Below are 21,988 nucleotides of genomic sequence, written 5' to 3' on the forward strand. Positions count from 1 at the left end.
ATTTTGGATTTTAAATACATTTTTGAGCAAATTTTTAATTAAAATTTTTAAACTAACCAAATTCCAAAACCTTTGTAAATTAAAAATACGTATAACTTCAGAGCCACTGAAGCTATCGAAAAATTCTTTACGTCTTTGGAAAGGTTTTTAATTATTCCACCTTCTTGAATGTCAAAATCTATAGAGTTAAGAAAAAAAGAGTTTTGATGTTTATCCTTACAATTAAAGTATTGCTAACTATGTGAATCGCCTGTCCAGAGGTTACTTCCATATACATATATTCTATATATTATGCGTTCTGTTTTAAATAATTGAAGATCAATATATACAAAAAAACAACTGATATCATATAAAAAAACCTCTTGACGAGGTAAAGTACCGGTGACGAACCTGCATGCGAAACCCAAAATATCTGATATCAATTTTAGTGACGAAAATATGCTATATAGGTGTACAAAATTGCATATAAAAAATATTCTTGTTCGGCACGTGCAAGAAAAACAAAAACAAATCAGTCACGTGCCGAACAAGAATATTTTTTATATGCAATTTTGTACACCTATATAGCATATTTTCGTCACTAAAATTGATATCAGATATTTTGGGTTTCGCATGCAGGTTCGTCACCGGTACTTTACCTCGTCAAGAGGTTTTTTTATATGATTTTTATATTACCTTCAGTCGATCACTTGGACTAGAAGCGCAAAAGTCTACCTGTTAACTCACAATTTAATTTAAAAAAATGTCTTCTATCGGAATATTATCAGCCCTTGCTACTGTGGCCAGGAACGAGAACATTCAAGTGACGGTTAAGGAAGCAGGCCAAGGAGCTGCAATTTGTGCTGCCACTACCCTAATCGGTGGCCTATTGATGGGTCCCAGGGGATTGGCGCTGGGTGGAGCAATTGGAGGTCTAGCTGCCTATGGAATGGCAGAAGGTGAGTCACCACATTTCTTAAAATCGTATAGCTTTCTAATAAATAATTTTAGATTTCAAGTCCCTGGCGGATGTTATTTCCGAAGACTTGTCGGAAAGTGAACGCAACGAATTGAAGGAACATGTGATCGAGGCTGTCACCAATATCACATCGGTTGATATTCGTGAGCTGGGATGGCTAATCCTGACGAATACCACTGTTCAGAACCTTGCCATGAATGCGGTGAAATCTTTTGCTTCCGATCGTCTGGGCCATACCATTATTGATTAATTGCGTTTTTTACATTTCATTGTATTTTAAAACGAATAAAAGCAGTTCATTTAATCAAATTAAATAATAAAATAATTTGTTTGTAATTATGTGCATGTATTAGTCGAATAATATATTTAGTTTTTATATAATTATTGCAACTGAAACTGCTCCCCCTTATCGATTCTTATTGATACTGATAACCTTGAGCTTTTATTATGAACCTTCCGGAAATTTCGTTTGCTTATACATATATGTAGTTCGGGGATTCCAAGTATTTTTATAAAAATAGTATACTTATATATTTAGAAAACTTTAGTATATATTTAGTATACTTATTTATCAAGAAAATTAGTAATGGTAGAAGCACACCGTTGATTTTTATATTAAAATTAAGTGTTACTTCTTTATATAATTTTAAAATGTTAAGATTTAAATTCCAAGACAGGCTTATTGGGAAAATTTTATCAAACTAAGATATTATCTACAACATATATCCAATATTATACTATATATTATATTATATATTATATATTATATTGTGTATTTTGTATTTTGATAATTTGAGCACCTTTGGAGGCTCGAGCCTCAATAGACAAGCATCGCTAGATCAGCGAATTCCGCCAGTTGTCTGAAACCCCTCAACAGATGTTGGAGTAGGTGCTGCGAAGGCCCGTACTGGTATCTCGAAGATACAAATGCCAGGCGATCACAGCAACAACTGTTACAAGCAGTAAAAATAAGATAAAATTCAGACTCTTAGTGAAATTGCGCCAAGAGCCCAAATGAAAAGTAGACATTTTCGATGGTGGCTATGCACTGTAAACAATTCGATAGCTTCATAGGCAGTGTCGTAAAGTATCTGAGGGATACTTGGTTGAAAATTCGGTTCAGTGCGTCGAGGGCAGGTCGAAATTATTTGGAGAGATAGAGATGGCGAAGTGACTGCCAAACTGGCCTGAACTCTATCCCTTTCTATGACCAACTGTTACCAATTCGGATCCGAAAGCCATATCGTGTGGCTGCCACGTGTCTGGCCAAATCCATTGGGCAATTGGTCAACTGAACAATGGCCAATTAGTATGCATGCGAGTTTGAAAAGTGAACTTGCGATTAGCCACAGAGTTGGCAAAAAAATAAGCATATAGAGTGGAACCCCAATAAAAGTACCCAAGGTTATGAAGAGCTAACTGAGGATTCATTTTAATATTTGAAAGCTGTCGGGACATGTTCCACTGTACTTCATATGGAGATGAGTTCTCCAGTTCTTTTGGAGCAGCTGTAAAATCAATCAAAAAGTTGTCAAATAAATGTCATGCATTTCGAATAAGTGAGCAGGATGTGGCGAGTCCTTCGATTCTGCCGTCCTATGGGTGCATAAATTTGTATTTCTTTTAAAACAGTTTGCCTTTACTGCTGGCATTGATCCTGTTCCTGGCGGAGATAGTCCCCGATCTGCTGCACAACCGCTCCAAGGCACTGCTCTGCGAGCATCACTTGCTCCTCGGCGGCCTGATGCGTTTGAACCAAAAGCAGGGAGGCATTGTGCATGGACTGGGCCATGCCCACATTTATCTCGGCCATGCCATTGATAAAGCACACAGACCCTCCGATGGAAGCCAGAGGATTCGGTTGTGCCCCTTCCAACAGTTGGCACTGAGCTGGGAGTTGGGCTATTTTCTGGACGAATCCCTGGACACTGGCCATGGCCTGTTGTCCGCTTTGGCGGAAGTTCTCGAGAAGAATTACCAGACCATCTGTACACCCATTCACTTGAGTCGTCACATTTTCATTGATCTCGTCAAGACTCCAAGCCGGATTGCAGTCGGGATTCGCAATCAGGACGTTTGTGGTCTCAAAGATGACATCGCTTAACTGAGCCGAGGCACTTGTGACGAGCACCTCGATATATCCCCTGATGTCCTGTCCAGTACGATCCATCTTGGCCTGCAGTTGGCCTGTGGTCTCATCGCTGACATTCACTGCAATCTCCGCCAGATTGTCAACCACCATGGTGACGGGTCCATAGTTTGTGGTTTCGATCGCAGTTCCTCTTTCATTCAGGCTCACGGACGTGTCAGCTTGAGAAGCCTAGGAAACAGTGCGTAGTAATTGTTACAAAAACTTGTGAAATATGGTATGTATTCCTCACTGTCAGAGATAGCAGCAAAAGTCCAAATACTCCAACGGCCTGACTCATATTTTTGGTTTTTGATTCGTCTATGGCGGCTGGGTCCCATTCGTTTTGGTATATATACTCCATTCACTCTATATTTATCTAAAGATAAGAGTTTTCAACCTAAAAGTACATAAACACATATTGGAAATTAACCTAATGAATAACACTCTACACTTTAAAGCAGATCCTAAAGAAAATTTGATGAAAAATCTAACAAATATTTTTTTTTATAGATTTTGATGCAGAGCAGTGTAAAATCGATCCACAAATCGTTTAAGGTATTCTGCTCAACAAGCGGATAACTATTGACAAAGATATAGCCTTCGCGGTGGCTCATATTGTCCTCCCCATGCACTTTCCTTATTTTGTAAGGGACCCCCAGAAATTTTGATGAAAAATGTAAAAAATATTTTGTTTCTGGATTTTGGTGAAAATTGATAGAGAATCGATCCACAAATCGTTTAAGGTATTCCTCCCAAGAATCGGATAACTATTGCCAAAGATATAGCCTTCGCGGAGGCTCATATTGTCCTCCCCATGCACTTTCCTTATTTTGTAAGGGACCCCCCAGAAATTTTGATGAAAAATGTAAAAAATATTTTGTTTCTGGATTTTGGTGAAAATTGATAGAGAATCGATCCACAAATCGATTAAGGTATTCCGCCCAAGAATCGGATAGCTATTACCAAAGATATAGCCTTCGCGGTGGCTCATATTGTCCTCCCCATGCACTTTCCGTATTTTGTAAGGGACCCCCCAGAAATTTTGATGAAAAATGTAAAAAATATTTTGTTTCTGGATTTTGGTGAAAATTGATAGAGAATCGATCCACAAATCGATTAAGGTATTCCGCCCAAGAATCGGATAGCTATTGCCAAAGATATAGCCTTCGCGGTGGCTCATATTGTCCTCCCCATGCACTTTCCGTATTTTGTAAGGGACCCCCCAGAAATTTTGATGAAAAATGTAAAAAATATTTTGTTTCTGGATTTTGGTGAAAATTGATAGAGAATCGATCCACAAATCGATTAAGGTATTCCGCCCAAGAATCGGATAGCTATTGCCAAAGATATAGCCTTCGCGGTGGCTCATATTGTCCTCCCCATGCACTTTCCGTATTTTGTAAGGGACCCCCCAGAAATTTTGATGAAAAATGTAAAAAATATTTTGTTTCTGGATTTTGGTGAAAATTGATAGAGAATCGATCCACAAATCGATTAAGGTATTCCGCCCAAGAATCGGATAGCTATTGCCAAAGATATAGCCTTCGCGATGGCTCATATTGTCCTCCCCATGCACTTTCCGTATTTTGTAAGGGACCCCCCAGAAATTTTGATGAAAAATGTAAAAAATATTTTGTTTCAGGATTTTGGTGAAAATTGATAGAAAATCGATCCACAAATCGTTTAAGGTATTCCGCCAAAAAATCGGATAACTATTGCCAAAGATATAGCCTTCGCGGTGGCTCATATTGTCCTCCCCATGCACTTTCCGTATTTTGTAAGGGACCCCCCAGAAATTTTGATGAAAAATGTAAAAAATATTTTGTTTCTGGATTTTGGTGAAAATTGATAGAGAATCGATCCACAAATCGATTAAGGTATTCCGCCCAAGAATCGGATAGCTATTGCCAAAGATATAGCCTTCGCGGTGGCTCATATTGTCCTCCCCATGCACTTTCCGTATTTTGTAAGGGACCCCCCAGAAATTTTGATGAAAAATGTAAAAAATATTTTGTTTCTGGATTTTGGTGAAAATTGATAGAGAATCGATCCACAAATCGATTAAGGTATTCCTCCCAAGAATCGGATAACTATTGCCAAAGATATAGCCTTCGCGGAGGCTCATATTGTCCTCCCCATGCACTTTCCTTATTTTGTAAGGGACCCCCCAGAAATTTTGATGAAAAATGTAAAAAATATTTTGTTTCTGGATTTTGGTGAAAATTGATAGAGAATCGATCCACAAATCGATTAAGGTATTCCGCCCAAGAATCGGATAGCTATTACCAAAGATATAGCCTTCGCGGTGGCTCATATTGTCCTCCCCATGCACTTTCCGTATTTTGTAAGGGACCCCCCAGAAATTTTGATGAAAATTGTGAAAAATATTTTGTTTCTGGATTTTGGTGAAAATTGATAGAGAATCGACCCACAAATCGTTTAAGGTATTCCTCTCAAGAATCGGATAACTATTGCCAAAGATTCGCGGTGGCTCATATTGTCCTCCTCCGATAATAGTGTGCATTATTGAAAAGATATAGCATTCGTCATGTCTGATATTGTCCATTCTGTTTATTTTTTAAAATAACATATTTTGGCGAAGGGGCACACCAAAAATTTTACTAAAAATCATTCATGGCCTTTTTAAAGTTTCTTCTGCAGTCTATATATATTCAGATACCAAAACATTTTGAGATAAAATGTATCTGATAGATAGGCATACACTTCAGAATTCAGTTTACAAGTTCAATCAGTTCCACGATGAGATGCGCTCGGATGATGTTGCCTCTTCGCCTGCTGATGCTGTTTGTTTTTTGGGTAAAAAGTGTAAATTGAAGAACTTTATACTATAATTATAATACTTACTTGGCTTTTTCAGGCGCATGGTCAAAGGATTTGGCGCAACTATGGTCCGCTGTACGAGTCCACAAAGTTGCTAATTGAAGCTGAAAGCCTGAAGGCCTCGGAGACTTGGAATAGGACACAGGAAAGTATCCATAAACATACGCATCGACTAATTCTGGCCAAGGATGCACTGGACAACAAACAGCTTCAGGCCAGTGCCCGTATATCAAAATTCTTTGGTAACGATTACACCGAAGAATGGAGAATCTGCTCTAAGAAATACGAGCTCCAAGTGGCTCACTTCAACAGGGAGCTGCTGGACAAGTACAGCATCTGCCGGAACTCCTTGGACAGTATTATGGATCACTTTGAGCAAGATGTTGTGGTGGAGGGCAGTTTTTTGAACACAGCTTCCCAGGAGATCGAAAAGCTATCAAAAACCTGTCAGATATGGCAGCTAAAACAGGCCGGCTTTAATCACGCCGGAGTTCTTCTGTGCACAGTGTCAGGAATCGGAAGAATCAATCAGCGAATAACCACTAGCCTTGATCTTTGCGATGCTATATTGCTGGAAATGTCCATGGAGGACTTGGACACTCCCAGCTGTCTTTTCTATTATGACATTAAAATGCAGTTCGACGAGGTATTTTTCCAGATTGAATCCTGTGCTTTGGCCTAAAAGGAATAGTAAGAAATAAATGCAATTTGCTTAATTCAATCTTTCATATCATTGTGACGGTCGGAATTATCTAAACTTTTATTCAGATTGGCCATTCATAAGGAACTCACGCCAACTTTTAATTTGTTTACTGAAACATTGCCCCTCTGGAGGGTTATATATAGAGCAATATATGGGGGCGATAAGGTGTGATTATCGAAAGCTAATCAGCCTGTGGCCACTTAAGGAAATCCAAGTGTAGTATCGGCGATACGGATGGTTTACGGGTTGTAGTTATGCAGATAGCAGAGCCATCTCTTCGTGGCTGGTTAGTTGGATTCCATACGTTGGCGAGTGAAAATGGTTAAGTTTTCGCTGTTCCTACTGGCCTGCGGGCTGCTCTGTTCCGTGGTCAGTGGCCACCAGGAGCTGGAGAATCTCCTGCAGAAGCAGACGGCGGACTTGCAGTTGTCCAGCGATGAGGTGGCGGCATTGCGTCCTCTCTACCGCGAGCTTCAGGCTCAGTACGACTACCTGTACAGTCTCCACTTGCAGATGGGCGACGGAAGTGCTCCAAATCAGACGGAAAACACTCCAATGGATGAAAACTACCTTCAGTCCTTTGAGGACTTTCGCAGCAAGTTTTCTATTTACCTAGAGGATACTCCGAGAGTGGTATATGACACCAAACTGCCCACCGTGGAGGAGATAATGGGTGAACCTAGTCCCGACCTTAGTCTGGATCAAAGAGCAGAGTTTGAGGACTTGCGGGAGATTCTTCAGGACGTTATCGACGAAGCCCAGGTCGGGATCGATGATCTGGTTGTTAAGGCACTTTCATTGGAATCCAATCTTCTGAAGCTAAACAAACCGAAGATTGTAACTGCTGCCATTGCCGGATTGGGTTACATGTGGAACTATTGGGGGCGGGGAACCCAAGCCGCCTACTGCAGCTACTCGATGGTTCCAGAGTTCCAGGTGGCCCTGCAGTCCATTAACGATGGCGTCGATTGCTACAGCCGCACCATGGCCCTGATCCTGCGCATCCAGGACGAAACTGTCTCCGCCGTCAAGGAGGTGAAGAAGAATGTCAGCAGCCTGGTGAAGATCTACAAGAAGATTGCCGCCAAGCAGACCACCGTGGGCAAGATCCTCTCGGGAACAGTTAATGCACTCAGTGCCATTCGCCGCGTTCACGACATAATTGCCGTAGGAATCGATGTTTACGGAAAGATCAACGACAAGTTGCCGGAAGAGGCTCAGCTATCCGTCAAGTGCGGAGAACAATTCGTCAACAGCATACCCCAGATGGTGGAAACGGCCCAGAATCTGACGGTGTGCATCACTTACGTAGATCCGGACAAGCCCAGCTACGAGTTCACCCTTCCGGAGGATGAGCGATACTGGAACACCGGAGCGGATCCCCCAGAAATCCCACACGAAAACGAGGTAGATGAGGACGATGACTACGATGAGGGCGTCGAGGAGGAGGATGACTATGTGGATCACAGATAGGAGACGTGTGGAATTTCCCTGTTCAGTGCGATTGATAAGCGAAAAAGCGGTAATCGGATTAATCAATTTTGTGATATTACTCGATTACCTGGCTACAGCTTGATTAGCGTTTTATGATTGTGATTAAAATATATTTAAAACAAAAAGAGAGAGTTTATTTAAGTTTTGTTGAACTTAATTCTTCTAAAAACTGTTCCGTCGTGTTATAATCTTTAATAAGACTTTAGTTTCCGATAAAGATTTTTCGGAAAATCTTGCTGCGAAATAATTACCAACCGAATTTCATTTCTATCTGCAAAGTTCTTATCTTAAAATTGGCAAACTAAGAAGGCCATTTTTAATTAAACACGTTATTTAATTAAACACACATGTTTCTTAAATAATTTACATAGCATTTGTTAGTTTTTATTAGGTTACACATTTAAAAAAAAAACATATTCTTTTACAATTTTTTTAATATGACACTTTTCCTGTTTTATAAAATGCATTTAAATATTCGCGACCCTCAGAGGGCTTACAGATTTATTCCTATGACTAGATTCTGGACTTGAGACTGGGGCTTCTTCGACTAGACATCGCTCTCCTTGAGCTGGCGTACATACTGCTCACTCAAGGACTTATTTATTCCGTCAAATTGCACGGTTGGAGGTCCGGCGGCTTGCGGTGTACTCTGGGACTTGAGCACGTTACGGTTTGTGGGACTTGGCGGTGGTTTCTCTCCGGCGAATGCCTGCGGAATGGCGATCACATCGGCCATCAGCGTTTGCCGGCAGAGGGCGGACAGGGCGCTGCTTGGTCCTGGGGGTGGGGGCGTATCCTTGGACTTCTTGTGACCCCGGCGTAACTTTGAGGTGAGCGTGGCGAAGCCCAGTTTACTAGATATCTTGGCACTCCGACTCACTCTTCTCGGCAGGCTGTCGTAGGCACTAGAGGTGCTGACACTCTCGTGGTCGGTGGATGCATCTTGATGCCTTGCTTCCGCCTCCTGGACAACACTAGCTCCACGCATGCTGCCCGCACTGATGCTTTTCTTGAGCACAACTGCCTCCACGGTTTCACTTTTAGGCGTAAGGGGTTCCTGGCGCGGAGTGACCGGAGCACTCTGTAGGAACTGCGCCTTGGCCAACTGGAGGCGTATGGCCCGCTCCGAAAGAGGTGTGACTGGACGCTCCGTAGGCGCTAGAATCTGGGGTGGTGGGAATTCAAACTGTTTTGCCTTGGTCGGAGTATTTGGATGCTTCCGCTGAATTCGCGGCAATGTGTTGTCCTGCCGATTGGGCAGAATCAGAGGAGCCGGGGCCGGGGGAGGCGAATGTGCCCGGGAGAACGTGGACCCGGAGCTGGTCTTGGCTATCTTGTGTTCGATTTTGTTAGTTACAGTGGCACTGTGTGACTTGTGCAGAGAATTCTTCTTGTAGAGATGAGCTTTTCTCGGGGGCACGGGAGGATTGACTGACTCTCCTTGTGATCGCGACTCCGTTAATCTTTGCATACTGTCACTTGCCAGGGGAGGACGCACCAAGAGAGTTACCCGTCCCATGTTATCGCTGCTCTGAGACTTGGGCAACGGCTCCTTGTGGGGGAACGGGGAGATTCTTTCCAAACTAATGGACTTGTAGAGACTAAGAAGCCGCGGAAGTTTCTTGAACTTCTCCAGACGGTCAGGTTTCTCGTCCACCGGACTGTCCAGTTCCTTTGCGATCACAGCAACGCCCTCGGATGCACTTGGCTTGTGGATGGTGGTGAACAGTTTGCGTTTGGTTTTCACAAAAACATTGACATTGGAGTTGTAGTTTCTGCTCTTGGGCTCCGGTAAGGGCGGAGGCACAAAGCCACCTGGTTTTTTGGCTGGAACAACATCAGCCAGTGGCTTTACAGCTATAGATGAAGTAGGAACTGTAGATGGAGCAGGCACAGTAGAAGGAGTAGGATCTGGTGCTTGGGCTACCGTTTGGCTCGATTCAATGAGCTCTCCAGGCTTGACCTTTAGTGAGCCGTAGACAATCTCCTCTCTAGGTGTGGGAATCTCCGATTCATTCGCCGGCGAACCCAGTCGGAAGTCATCATCCAAGGATCGCTGCTTCAGCCGGAAGTTTTTGCGACGCATCCGACGCGGTGTCTCCAGGACGGAATGGGCATCTGCATCGCTGCTGTCGCTCTCGGTCTTACTGTTCTGCCGCGAGCCCATCTTCCGAAGACGCAGCATCTTCTTCTTGGCACTTGCATTTCCATTGACACCGCCATTGGGATTGGAGCTAGTCAATGGCACTGTAGATCGGCAGAGCGTACCAGTGGTGGTGCTCGTCTCCGTTTCATGCTCCATCGGCGATGCGGCACTGGCACTGTTCTCATCCAGGGCCAAGAGATCCCGACTAGAATTATCACAAGTGGCATAGGCCGAACTGGAATCAACCTGCTGACCATCCTCACTGGTGATGTTGATATCTGGGACAATATCGCGAGGAAAGCGATTGGTGCCGCCCTCTGAAAATCAAAAGATATTTATAAAGGACAAGGATAGCAATTAAAATCCTTACGTATGCCCAACTTGAGGCACTGCAGCGACTCCAGTAGGCCCTGCAACTCCTCCAGATACTCCAGATTGCGTTCCTGCATTGTTTCCTGGCAGCAGGCCTCATCTAACGGAGCTTTTTCACTCTAAAACGTAAAATACAATAATAAATTATGGTATTATTGCATTTTAATGCATTTTTTGTAAATCACCAGTTCGGCTAGACGACCCAGTTCGCTTTGCACATCCGATATGGCATTGAGCACGCCCGCCTTCATCAGGTTATTGGAGTAGTATGGATAAATGCTACGAATGCTCAGCAATGCGGCCTGGCAGTCCCGCATGGAGGGGTGCTCCATGAGGTCCGGCGAGGCATTCTTTAGGTTTCCGAACAGTTCATCGGCACGTTTCAGTGCACCCAGCAATGGAGCCAAATTCGTGTGCGATTCGAAGCTTTGCACGCGACGCGAATTTCTGGAATGGCAAACATTTATGATTCTGGAGGATTTGTGAATTTCCATCTAACATACACATAGTCATTGCACTGCACTTCCTCGTACTTGTAGATGGGCGTCTGTTGCTCCACCAATGTATGCGCGGTTACCAGCGGCGAGGCGGTGTCATGGATGTGTTCCTCGACCTCAACCATCACTGCCTCCGGCTCGTCGTACTTCTTAAACTCGTGATCAGTGAGGGCATCAGTACTATCCTCGATCTCCTTCAAATCGTTCACATCGTTGAGGGACAGGGAAGAGGCCTGCTGGGAGATGACAGGCGCAGGATTGCAATTGGGTGACACGCTGTCCAGGGAAAGGGATCGACTTAGAGTGGGTGAGTGCTCTGCCGCAGCTGAAAAAAGAAACATTTCGTTTTAATTTAATATTTCTGGATATAAAGAATAACTTACCCTTGTTGCACTCCTTATTGATGCGATGGACATCGATGGGACAGTATCCAGGATGGAGGAGGGCAAAAGTCGAGGCTTCCGGTCCTATCCCCCTGGCCTTCTCCCACTCGTAAAGTTTTCGGGTAAACTTCCTCGATATACCCTCGAACATCATCACTTCACCATCTGAAGTCTTGACCTCGATCTTTTTGGAAGAATGATCGGGTGCCACAATAGCCTTAAGACGCGACAATCTATTGGATAATCATAAATGTTAATAAAAATAACTAAGGCCTTGTTAGGTCATAGGTACTTCTCCCTGTCGTGTGGCCTGGTCTTGTACCATCGATCATCGTCGGAGCCTCTCCTTGTGGACTGGCCGTGCTTGGAACCACGTTTCAGGGAATCAGTGTCGGAAGTGGTGCCTCCGCCAGGAGTACACTTTAAGCGATTCCATTGTTCTACGGGAAGAAAGTTCAATCGAAGAGTAATCCAATTTTTAAAGTTATCTCAAAAATGCAATGACTTACCCAACTTTTTCTGAAACTTTTCTGGCAAATCCTTCTGATCGGGCAATGCACACAAGCCCTGGCCCTCCAATTTCACCTGACCCGTGCTCCACAAGTTCCAGTCAATCTTTGGCTTTGCCTCTCCACTGTGACTCTTGGCCGAGGGACTGGTCGCCGGCTCCGAGGAAGCGTAGGATGCCCCGGCGGCGGAACAGCTTTGCTGTTTGGCCCGCCACTTATGGAGCTTCTTCTTGAACTGCGGCGTAAGATTCTGCTCCAGCTGGGCGGTGGACATGAGCTCACTGTGCAGAAGTTGTGTGGGAGAGTGTTCCTCACTGCTGCGCTTGCCACTCCCAGATCCTCCACCTGTCGCTCCAGAGCACAGCTTAACACCTTAAATGAACGATGGACCAGAAATTAGAACAATCATGATAGTTTCTTGGGAATCAGTCAAGGGGAGCCTACTGCGGTTATTGGCGCTGGATCGCTCGAACTCGCTTTGCTTGTTCTTAAACTCCGAATCTAGTTTGAGTACGAGAAGTTGATAATGTTGAAATACCTCATCATTCTCGTTTTGTAGGAAATTCTTACGATTTGGCGTGGTGGGCTCCGAGAAATCGCCACTGGATAGATCTTCGCTTTCTGTAAAGGTATAATAAAGGATACGATTTAGTTTCAACAGATAATTTTCATTTAAAATAAAAGCGTGGAATATATTATCTGCATTGCTCACCCACCGAATTCTCCAAAGAAATCCGAGTGCCTGGAAGGGCTGCTGGGCACAGAGGAATTTCCCGGCGAGTGGACACGACGCATTCGCGATTCCTTGGGGCTCTTCAGCGGAGAATGCAGCTGCGGCAGCTCACTGCACATCTGGTTGACCTGGTTGAGATTCAGAGGACTGGGAGGCAACTTCTGGCGCCGGCTACTAGTGGACTTGATCTCGGCCACATGGTCCTCTGGCAGAACCTCAAAATCTGAGAAGGCCTTGGACCGTCGCAACGACTTACTGGACGAGGACTTTGCAGGTAATGGTGGGGCCGCTGATCGAATATTGTCCAGTCGTTCATCGGTGGCGGATTTCCGCAGTTCCACTTCGTAGTTTGAGGTTCGGGAGTCGCAGCGTGTGTCGCTCTTGGAGGAGTCACGACCTGAGTATGGATTAGTCTTTAATTTGAAAGGTTCAATTTTTAGAACTAATAGATTTACGAAAGTTATGGCGACTGCCTGTCTCGAGATCATCCATCGAACTTGCCGAACTTATAGTTCCCGGAGTACCACCTGTATCGCTAACAATATGGCCGGAGGAGGAACTAATGATGCTATCAGCGGAACTGCTTCCGGCTGCCACGGTAATTGGAACTTTTAGGTACCTACACAAAAAGAGTACCCGATCAAATCTAAAGGGATACAATTAGTTTCAAATACATACCTCTCCACTTCATGATTCAGGGGCATCAGAATACTATTTTCTGGCGCTCCTGGTCCTGAGGGTGGAACATTGGCTCGCTCCCATTTAAAGGCCGCTTTCACCTTAGTCCACTTGGACACCTTGGCTTTGTTGTCGGAGTAGGTGCTCTGCCTCCTCAAAAGATACGGGCGCGAGGAGGATGCCGATTTGGTGACACGCTCGGGTTTCATAAACACATTGAGGTCTTCATCCATCATGGACTTGCTGCGCTCTCGGATTCTGAAAAAGATCACGGTTATATTTTTCAAATAATAGTAGCCCTTACTTACCGCTTGAACTTTCCCTGTTTGAAAGGTGGTACTATTTCTGTTCCAAGCAAGGATTCCAAATAGGTTAGTGAATGTTCCAGCTGGAATTCGGTATCTCGAGAGCCGGTTGGAGAGGTTGCTGGTTTTGGGGGCGGACGGTGCCTTGCTTTTTGGCTCGTGGGGGGAATCTCTTCCGCTAACACCGGTGGATGGTGCCTTGCTTTTTGGCTCGTGGGAGGAATCTCCTCCGCTAACACCGCTGGATGGTGCCTTACTTTGTGGCTCGTGGAGGGAAGATCTCCCGCTAACACCGGTGGATGGTGCCTTACTTTTTGGCTCGTGGGGGGAATCTCCTCCGCTAACACCGGTGGATGGTGGCTTACTTTTTGGATCGGGGAGGGAAGGTCTCCCGCTAACACCACCGCACCCGCTCCCGTTTCCTGCTCCGCCTCGTGTTCGCCGTCCTCGTTGTCCATGATGGTAGACAACCGTTGCTCCAGAAATCCCTCAAGCAAGGCGTACGTTCGAGTCAGTTCATCCATAGCCTCGATAGCTGAATTCAAACGGGTCTTGAGGGGTTCAATGGTGGCGCGATCTGCTCGGTAGGGTAGGCATTTGGAGCATGAGTGCTTGCCCATCTCACACACGGGAAGATCCTTGGCCTCCCGCCGCTCGAATTTCGGTGAGGCGGATAGATTGCGTGCCCGCGAAGCCACAGTTGGAAACTGAAAGATATTCTCCTCCGTCCTTCCGCACATTGCTGGCGGGGCTGTGGGCAAGGACTCGTACTGGTGCAAGCGGTCCTCTGGCCGATGCCGAGTCCTTCGAGGCTTTGGGGGCGGCTTGTCCAAGTCCATTTCGACGCGATGCCGGTGCTCTTGCTATGCGCGAAATGCTCAATCGGTATTTGTTTGTTTACTCTGCCAGATACGCCACTAAAAACGCACACAAGACAAGAAAATCCGAGAATTATCAAAATCGGGAGATTGTTTATAAAAGAGGAAGAGAAATGTAGAACGTCCGCTGCGAGGTGGGGGTGTCTTAAAGTGTAACGATTAAATCCACGAAATGTAAACAATAATTTCAAAAATCCAATTTCGGCACGTTTCCCCACATGTGCGAAAGTTTTGAATATTTTCTAAAAATATTCACGCGTGTGATCACTTAAGCGAAACGGAAAACAATCCGGAATGCACTCCGTCCATGGAATTCTGCCTAGAGTTTTTGAAAACGTTTTCAAATTTGGCTCAAAAACTGGATGCCATCGAAAGGCTAGTGGCCTGAGTGGAGGAACAAATAAAATCACGTCAAATAGAAGCGCTGCCGCAAAACCAAACCAAACCAAACCAAACTATTTTTAAAACGCTGACACTCTTTTGTTTGCCTCCCCATGGCGATCGCATTATAGCTAGCACACACCCAATCCCCATCTCTCGGAAAAGTGCGCACACTTCCTTTATTCCACTTTTAGGTTACACGCAATTAATATTTCCATTTTATGCGAAAATGCAAGTACGCGGGACCGAACGGGGCAAGGGGGCACTGATTGGGGGGATTGGGTGGCAGAAGTGGGTGGTACGAGATCTTAAAGTATACGAACGAGTATGTGCGGCCCCCATTACTTTCACTAGGCGTTTCGCCACTGGCTGAGCGTTATATCGAAACTGTTGCCACACATTGAATACACATTTTTCTCCATCAAATTTTTCTTCCTGGCTGCGATTCTTTTGTTTTATTGGTTTATGCGCAAGGTTGTTGGGCTATTTCTGGTGTTTTTTTGAAAGGAAAAACAATAACAAATTATTACTTGCACTTTTGTTATGCACACTCGGTCGACTGCCCCACCGCAGATCTATATATTGTCACTCTCTCTCTCCCCTGTCTCGATGCGGTGCTCGATCGCGATTTTCCGATTTTCCACGGCGAGCCGTTTTCGAATCCGTGCCGTACCGCCCGTCGGTCGAAGCTATTCTGAGCACGATGAGTACGGAACATTGCTTTTCGTCCGCATCAGAAATGTCGGAAAATGTGAGATTTATTTTTAGAGAGCCGAAGAATCTATCAATTAGCTCTTGTAAGATTTTCAAAATTCTCTTTAAATCATTGTAATCGCAGACAATAATTTTTACTAAACTCGTAGGGCTTACTTTTATGAAGTGTTTACTAAAAGAATGTCATTTCATATTTTTTTATTCAAAAAATACTTTTAAAATCATGAACAAGCAAAGGAGAGAGACCAATAGTTTTTAAACATTTAGAAAGGAACCGACAGTTGTTTTTTATCTTTGGCATTAGTAAACATCATAAATTATTAGAATATGGTAAAAAAAAAATGTATCTAATCATAAATAATTAATTAAACTTTCCAAATTTTTCTTCATTTTTTCAGAAAGTAACGGTCAAATTTTTGAATTCGATAACTCATGTGTTGCTATCGATAAAACACATGGAGAGACCAGTGATAATGGATGTTCTACTTGTTACCATCTGGTCCCATTCGTGTTATGCAAAAGACTAAAAATCCGGCTAAATAACATAATTTTGAAAGAAATGCAGTCAATTTTAAACTCTATGCGGACGCTGGCCCTCCGGCAGTCCACTGGCGATGCAATCCGCCGGCTACACCTGTCCGCCGTAAACGAGGCAGCCCGTAAAGGCACCCGGGAAAAGGCACGCAAGAAGAAGGTTAAAGTGGAAGTCAAAAAGGTGGGATTCATTCCCCACAACCAGCGCAACAAAAAGTAAGTACATAAAGCTAACTATAAACTAAAAACTAAAACATTTTTCTTTGAAGGATCAACGTAAAACGTGCCGATAAACATGTGGACGATTCATGGAAGCAGGTTCCCAAGGATGACTGCTACGTGGGCCGGTACTACCGCTGGCCGGTCTACTCCGTGGCAGAAGCCATCCAGTGCCATCGCGAAACCCACCATCCGAGCATGTACAATGTGCCCACTGCGCCGCTGAACGTGGATATCGAGCTTAATATGCAGGGCGAGAAGGCTACCCGCTTTGTAGACAACTTCCAGCGCATGGCCATGATTCCGCACAAGTTCGAGCACGGCGAGGAGCGAAAGATCATCGTCTTTACCAAGGGAAACGTAAGAAACTCCATATATATACTTTATACATTATTTACCTCTTTAAATCTTATTCAGAATGAAATTGTGGAAGCCAGAGAAGCTGGTGCGTCCTTGGTAGGAGGAGTGGAGTTGATCAAAGACATAACCAGTGGCGAGCTGTTGCTTTCCGACTACCAGTACATCATTGCTCATCCAAACATACTGCCAGAGCTGGTGGCCCTGCGGGGACTTATGAAAAGAAAGTTTCCCAACCCGAAGAGCGAAACGCTGGGGGCAAACCTCGCCGAGATGATCGTTAAGTTTTCCAATGGCATTAGTTACAGTGCCGCGAAGGATGAATACCAGCAGAACTTCGGCCTTATAACCGCCAGTGTGGGGACACTCGACATGGACGAACAGAAACTGGAGGAGAATATAAAGTTCCTTCTGCAAGATGTGAATTCCATGCGGCCTAAGCGAGAGGGTCGCTTCATCACTCGTGTCCTTCTGAAGAGTCCGCCCAGCAGTGAGCAGCTTAAAATTGATCCATTTGTGTATGTGCCTGAGATGTGGGAGAAAAGCTCAGCTAAGGTGAAAAAGGAGGAGGCCAAAAAGCAGGAGGAACCAACGGAAGCCAAAGAAGCAGTGGCCGCGGCCAATTAGTTAACATACATGCCCATGTATTTGTATTGTTGATGGATCGTTTGTGCATACTTTAAACTTACATCTCCTAGAATTCTAAACAGTCTAAAATACTTTGGCGGCTCTATTGCTTTCAGGCCTTTTGAGTGGATGCGTTGCGCTGCTGGTGCTGGCGCAGCATCTCCAGCTGCTTGACTCGTGTATAAGCGGCGCTCGCCACCAGGACCACCACGTTGGAGGTCCACCAGAGAGCCGAGCGCACGTCATGGTAGTACTGAGTAGCTATAACCGTCTGAGCGCATGCCTTGGCGGTACCGGAGATGTTGTGTGTCAGCGGGGAGGTAACCTAAATTGATTAGCCCGATAAGCATTTTTGTACAATCTGGTTATTGAGGGGCTCACCTTAATTTCTAGCGCTGTGACAAATCCGATCGCGAAGCCACAAATTCCACTAAGGGTCATTGCTGCCCAAAACCATGAGGCAAAGAGGTGGGGATAAGTGATAATGGTCTCCAGCTCCCCGTTGATGATGATCAGTGGCAGGAAGAGCAGGGTGGAGTACAAATTATTATAGTAACTGAGCAGCCAAACCTCCTGGTTGACATGGCCCAAAGACTTCTTGGTTTGTATGGAGAACATGGCCAATGCTAGAGAGCTCAGGACACCGAATATGGTTCCTCGCCAGGAGAAAACTTCGGTTAAGCTCTCCTGGTCTACGCCCAGCCAGAATCCAACTACAATGGCGGCGCAGCACAGCAGGCACTTGAAGCTGGTGCGTTGCCGGAGAATCACATAGGTCAGCACTACACTAAACACCGTGGTGAGGGAGCGACCAATATAATAGAAAGCGACTGTGACGTAGGACAGTGACAGGTTGTTGGCTCCAATCATAAGGGTATATAGACCCGAAAGCGGTAGGATCTTTCTAAAAGTATCTATATCCAAGGGATTGCCTTCAGGGAACGTGAACACCGAAGGATACTTCCGGCTCAGGCGACTCATAACGAAGCAGATGACTGTAGATACCACGCATTGGAACCAGGACATGAACAGCGGAGCGCCCAAGTTGACGGTATCACTGCTCAACAGGTGTTTATTCACGAAAACCGTCAAAATTGAAGTTACCCTGAATAAATTTTAATTTTTCGATTAATGAGTGCAATTGCATAGTGTCCACGTATTACTTACCAGTACAGAGCCACCACGAAGAAAATCTTCAGGTATTTGTTAACCAACCGGTTGTGCTCCTCCAGATTTTGATACATATTTAAACCCTTGATGTGTTTAAAACTACTTTTGCAATTAAAAACTATTGTGCGTTTATTTTACACGTATCCGCTACCCGGTCTGCGATCAGCTGTTCTTGCTCAGAATGTTATACTTGAGTGCGAGGGTGGTTCGCAAAGTAATCGGTTTCTCATCGCAATAGCGCTCAAAAACTAATAATTTTAAATTTACTATTGAAATTTATACGGATTACCAATTAGGTAACGAAATTTTACATAACATTTTCCAATTCTCTGACATTTTAAATGTGATTCTAGAATATTGCATTCAAGATTCTTTGGTTTTTTGTATTTTGGGAATCCCCTATAAACGATATTTTAATGCTTAAATGAAAATTTATTCAAAACAATCATTGTTAGTTTCTTTTAATAAAATACGGGTCGTTCTAAACTCTTTCTTTTTCAATGCTATAAATATATGTATATTTGTTTATCTCTGTTTACATCTGTGTCTCCGGTCGCATTAGTTCATTTCTCCCACTCGCGGAACTCAGTTCCCTCTGGAGGCTTTACGGTGACCTTCTCCTTGGAAACCTCATTCCAGTTTGTGCTGAGCACGGTACCCCCGGACTCTGAAAAGGATTTGTTCATGGCTTTCTGCACCTCTGGCGACGAGGTGCTGTAGATCTTCTTGAACAGGTTGTTGAGAGCCGTCTCGCCCTTGGCCTCCTTCTCGTCGATCTTTTCCTCCTCGCTGACCAAAAGATCCCAGTTCTTTGCCTGCGCCTTAGATGGGGCAGCGGTAGCCACCGCCTTGTCTTTCTCCTCGAGGCTCTCCCAACGGACGCCCGTTTCCTTGGCTAGTGTGATTTCCACCTTCGACGGATAGGCCTTGTGGGAGGAGCGCTCCACCACGACGTTGTGCTGCAGATTCAGGTCAAGCTCATATCCGTCGGCGGTCATGTGTAGCCGGCGCGCCTCTATGGACACATTGTAGTTCTTGTCTGCGGCGTTTTTCAGCAAAACGGTCACGACCACCTTCGTTTCCGATTGGTACCAGTCGTAGCGAACGGACATATCGGCAAATTTCGCTGTCGCTACAAACCAGGTGGGTCTATCTTATTTTGGCATTAGATTATTTTATTTATATTTGTTTTATTTTCGATTGGAGATTTTTGAGTGGCGTAAATTTCCGATTTTTAGCTGGCCGATTGAAGTAGTGTTGTCAACATATCTATTTTTAGTTATGACAAGGCAGTTGCAAAATCGTTCAGTGTGACCAGACAAATTATCGATGGCTATACCAATTTTTAACGATAAAAATATGCCGCCAAATTTAAAATTGTTTTGTAATAAGCTCTCAAGATTTTTAACCAATTTGTATACCCAAGAATATGAATTTTGTATTATTAATTATATTAATTTAAATATCTATTTTGTTTCATAAATTCTTCACATTTTTCTGCATTTTACCTGTAGCTTCTGCATGTTTAGAAAGAAATTCACTTAAACCCAAACTATTTTCATATTTAAATTTTGTAAAAACTCAAAGCTATAAAGGACATTTTGGAAAGATAAACGCTCAGTTTAAGGAACTTGCACTTTCAGCTGCGGAAATGAAGCTTACACCAAGCCAGCAGTCAGTTGGAAAAGAAAGTTTTGGCCAATTTACGTGCACTTCAACTTTTGCAATCAATAAATCGGGCTTGCAAAAACAGCACTCACAGTCAAAAGCACATAAGACAGCCAACATAAATTCCACCATTCTGTGTATTCCCTTCCCACAAAATCGAATCTATATTTGTTGCAGTTTTTAAAAGTTTTCTCAAGTGACAGAAAAGATGAAAAGTCTTCGAGAAGGACACAACATGTTGGCCAAAAATCATCTTGGCGACTACAATGAATAACTCTATGAGGCTTTAAATGATTTTTTGTGAGCAGGAATATTTGGGAATTCATTCATTTATTTTATATTTTGGCCCATAACAGTGGATTTCAGTCCAGCTTCTAAAGGTTGAAACCTTTTCCCTGAGTGAGAGTTATTTCAAATAACTCAAATTCCAAAAAACAATATAATAAAACAATTTAAAAACTATATAATCTGTTATTTCCAGAAGCCGACGAGAAATTACTGCCTCAAATGTTGCTCTTTGGCCAAAGGGGAAACTTTTAACAGATGTCTGTTGTTTCGTTTTTCATTTTCCATAGGAACACTGAATTTATCGCATGCGATAAATGCATCGCTGAGTCTGCAAAGTCTGTGTAAAGAGAGTTTAATAGACTGTTAAGATACTAAGTATCTTAACAGACGATGTAAGAGTAACAGACGAAGACTTAACAGACGAAGATACTGAGTATCTTAACAATCGATGTAAAAGAACTAAATTCGTTCAAAGGATTATATGCGGCTTAGATAATTATAATTTAAAAAATTATCAAAGTATACAATTTAAAGAAAAACATTTAAGTTTTTTAAATCATCTATACGATTTTTATTATTTACCGTTGGCTTCTATCTTTAAGATTTTATGTAGCTTAAAAATGGGGACATTTTTTTGTTTCACTAACGGGATTTACCAAAATATTAAATATTTAATTGATAAAATTATAAATTTAGGAATATAAAGATCACTAACCAGTAATCCATATCGAAAACAAAACGGTCGCTGCGGTTAAAAATCGAAATTTCTCAGAAACTTTTAGTAAAGTAAATATTGATGTCATTTGAGTAGGTGATGCCGAAAATGTGCTCCTGTAGTTGGACTCATACGCCACATATATGAGTGAGAGCATTTAAGAGGGGGAGTGTCAACCTTAAACTGCAACTGTCCCTTTCAAGGATGGAGAAAGTAACAGAAAGATTATCAAAACTACCAACAATTGACACCCTCACCACTCATACAATCTGAAAAAGTTTCCGTCTCTGGCACTTTTAGCTCAAGTTTTGGCGGCTAATGGAGGCAATTTGAGTGCAGCAGATTGTAGTAACCATTTTATCACATTGAAGTGGCACAACTCCACACCCTCTGTACTTTAAAATGTATCCCACGGCCACTTATTGATGCCTTAAAATGTAGGAAGCCATAACCGTAAACCCCGATTTGGCCAGCATCCGCCCTGTCGTTATTTGCATGATAAAGGTGAAGTGTTGCCCTAAAAAAGAGGTAACAAACAGTAGCACCTTGCATTCTGATTGATATCTGGCCACTGAAATTTTAAAAGGGCAGACCGCAGCAGATTACATCCGAAGGTTCTGCGATGCCACAAAATTGTGAAAGGTGATAATAAAAATGAGATTGCAACTTGCTAGTTTATAAATATTT

At 43.5% G+C, this 21,988-nt stretch overlaps 8 protein-coding genes across 10 annotated transcripts; 4 read left to right on the forward strand and 4 right to left on the reverse strand.

Moving 5' to 3' along the window:
• The first annotated feature begins 668 nt into the window (after window positions 1-668).
• On the forward strand, window positions 669-1,233 carry LOC6501112 (protein C19orf12 homolog). The gene is made up of 2 exons (XM_001954535.3): window positions 669-938; window positions 991-1,233. Exons 1-2 carry the CDS (start codon window positions 743-745, stop codon window positions 1,206-1,208), a joined length of 414 nt encoding a protein of 137 aa, XP_001954571.1. The 5' UTR covers window positions 669-742; the 3' UTR covers window positions 1,209-1,233.
• Window positions 1,234-2,363: 1,130 nt separating this feature from the next.
• LOC6499471 lies at window positions 2,364-3,486 on the reverse strand. The gene is made up of 2 exons (XM_001954536.4): window positions 3,340-3,486; window positions 2,364-3,278 (listed from the first exon to the last, which is right to left on the reverse strand). Exons 1-2 carry the CDS (start codon window positions 3,448-3,450, stop codon window positions 2,598-2,600), a joined length of 792 nt encoding a protein of 263 aa, XP_001954572.2. The 5' UTR covers window positions 3,451-3,486; the 3' UTR covers window positions 2,364-2,597.
• Window positions 3,487-5,794: 2,308 nt separating this feature from the next.
• On the forward strand, window positions 5,795-6,651 carry LOC6501113. Its single transcript, XM_032449745.2, has 2 exons — window positions 5,795-5,906; window positions 5,968-6,651. Exons 1-2 carry the CDS (start codon window positions 5,850-5,852, stop codon window positions 6,610-6,612), a joined length of 702 nt encoding a protein of 233 aa, XP_032305636.1. The 5' UTR covers window positions 5,795-5,849; the 3' UTR covers window positions 6,613-6,651.
• A 3-nt stretch (window positions 6,652-6,654) lies between these two features.
• LOC6501114 lies at window positions 6,655-8,268 on the forward strand. The gene has a single exon (XM_001954538.4). It carries the CDS (start codon window positions 6,952-6,954, stop codon window positions 8,104-8,106), a length of 1,155 nt encoding a protein of 384 aa, XP_001954574.1. The 5' UTR covers window positions 6,655-6,951; the 3' UTR covers window positions 8,107-8,268.
• Window positions 8,269-8,456: 188 nt separating this feature from the next.
• LOC6499470 lies at window positions 8,457-15,729 on the reverse strand. 3 transcript variants are annotated; one of them, XM_014910592.3, is made up of 14 exons: window positions 15,540-15,729; window positions 13,754-14,667; window positions 13,446-13,703; window positions 13,223-13,386; window positions 12,751-13,164; window positions 12,605-12,655; window positions 12,479-12,535; window positions 12,035-12,406; window positions 11,818-11,965; window positions 11,526-11,758; window positions 11,149-11,467; window positions 10,831-11,092; window positions 10,644-10,764; window positions 8,457-10,590 (listed from the first exon to the last, which is right to left on the reverse strand). In XM_014910592.3, exons 2-14 carry the CDS (start codon window positions 14,587-14,589, stop codon window positions 8,675-8,677), a joined length of 5,151 nt encoding a protein of 1,716 aa, XP_014766078.1. In that variant the 5' UTR covers window positions 14,590-14,667; window positions 15,540-15,729; the 3' UTR covers window positions 8,457-8,674. The 3 variants fall into 3 exon arrangements, with proteins under 3 accessions (XP_014766078.1, XP_044570208.1, XP_001954575.2); XM_044714273.1 differs by having other exon boundaries at window positions 12,479-12,655; window positions 15,544-15,729; XM_001954539.4 differs by having other exon boundaries at window positions 12,479-12,655.
• A 456-nt stretch (window positions 15,730-16,185) lies between these two features.
• LOC6501115 (39S ribosomal protein L1, mitochondrial) lies at window positions 16,186-17,533 on the forward strand. The gene is made up of 3 exons (XM_001954540.4): window positions 16,186-16,473; window positions 16,527-16,836; window positions 16,894-17,533. The coding sequence occupies exons 1-3, from the start codon at window positions 16,283-16,285 to the stop codon at window positions 17,458-17,460; spliced, it is 1,068 nt and encodes a 355-aa protein (XP_001954576.1). The 5' UTR covers window positions 16,186-16,282; the 3' UTR covers window positions 17,461-17,533.
• On the reverse strand, window positions 17,457-18,848 carry LOC6499469 (GDP-fucose transporter 1). The gene is made up of 3 exons (XM_001954541.4): window positions 18,628-18,848; window positions 17,842-18,565; window positions 17,457-17,785 (listed from the first exon to the last, which is right to left on the reverse strand). The coding sequence occupies exons 1-3, from the start codon at window positions 18,702-18,704 to the stop codon at window positions 17,573-17,575; spliced, it is 1,014 nt and encodes a 337-aa protein (XP_001954577.1). The 5' UTR covers window positions 18,705-18,848; the 3' UTR covers window positions 17,457-17,572.
• Window positions 18,849-19,075: 227 nt separating this feature from the next.
• On the reverse strand, window positions 19,076-19,933 carry LOC6499467 (protein SGT1 homolog). Its single transcript, XM_001954542.4, has one exon. It carries the CDS (start codon window positions 19,740-19,742, stop codon window positions 19,194-19,196), a length of 549 nt encoding a protein of 182 aa, XP_001954578.1. The 5' UTR covers window positions 19,743-19,933; the 3' UTR covers window positions 19,076-19,193.
• Between the last annotated feature and the right edge of the window lie 2,055 nt (window positions 19,934-21,988).

This window comes from Drosophila ananassae, chromosome 2L (assembly GCF_017639315.1).
Source record: "Drosophila ananassae strain 14024-0371.13 chromosome 2L, ASM1763931v2, whole genome shotgun sequence".
In the NCBI taxonomy this organism is placed as follows: domain Eukaryota; kingdom Metazoa; phylum Arthropoda; class Insecta; order Diptera; family Drosophilidae; genus Drosophila; species Drosophila ananassae.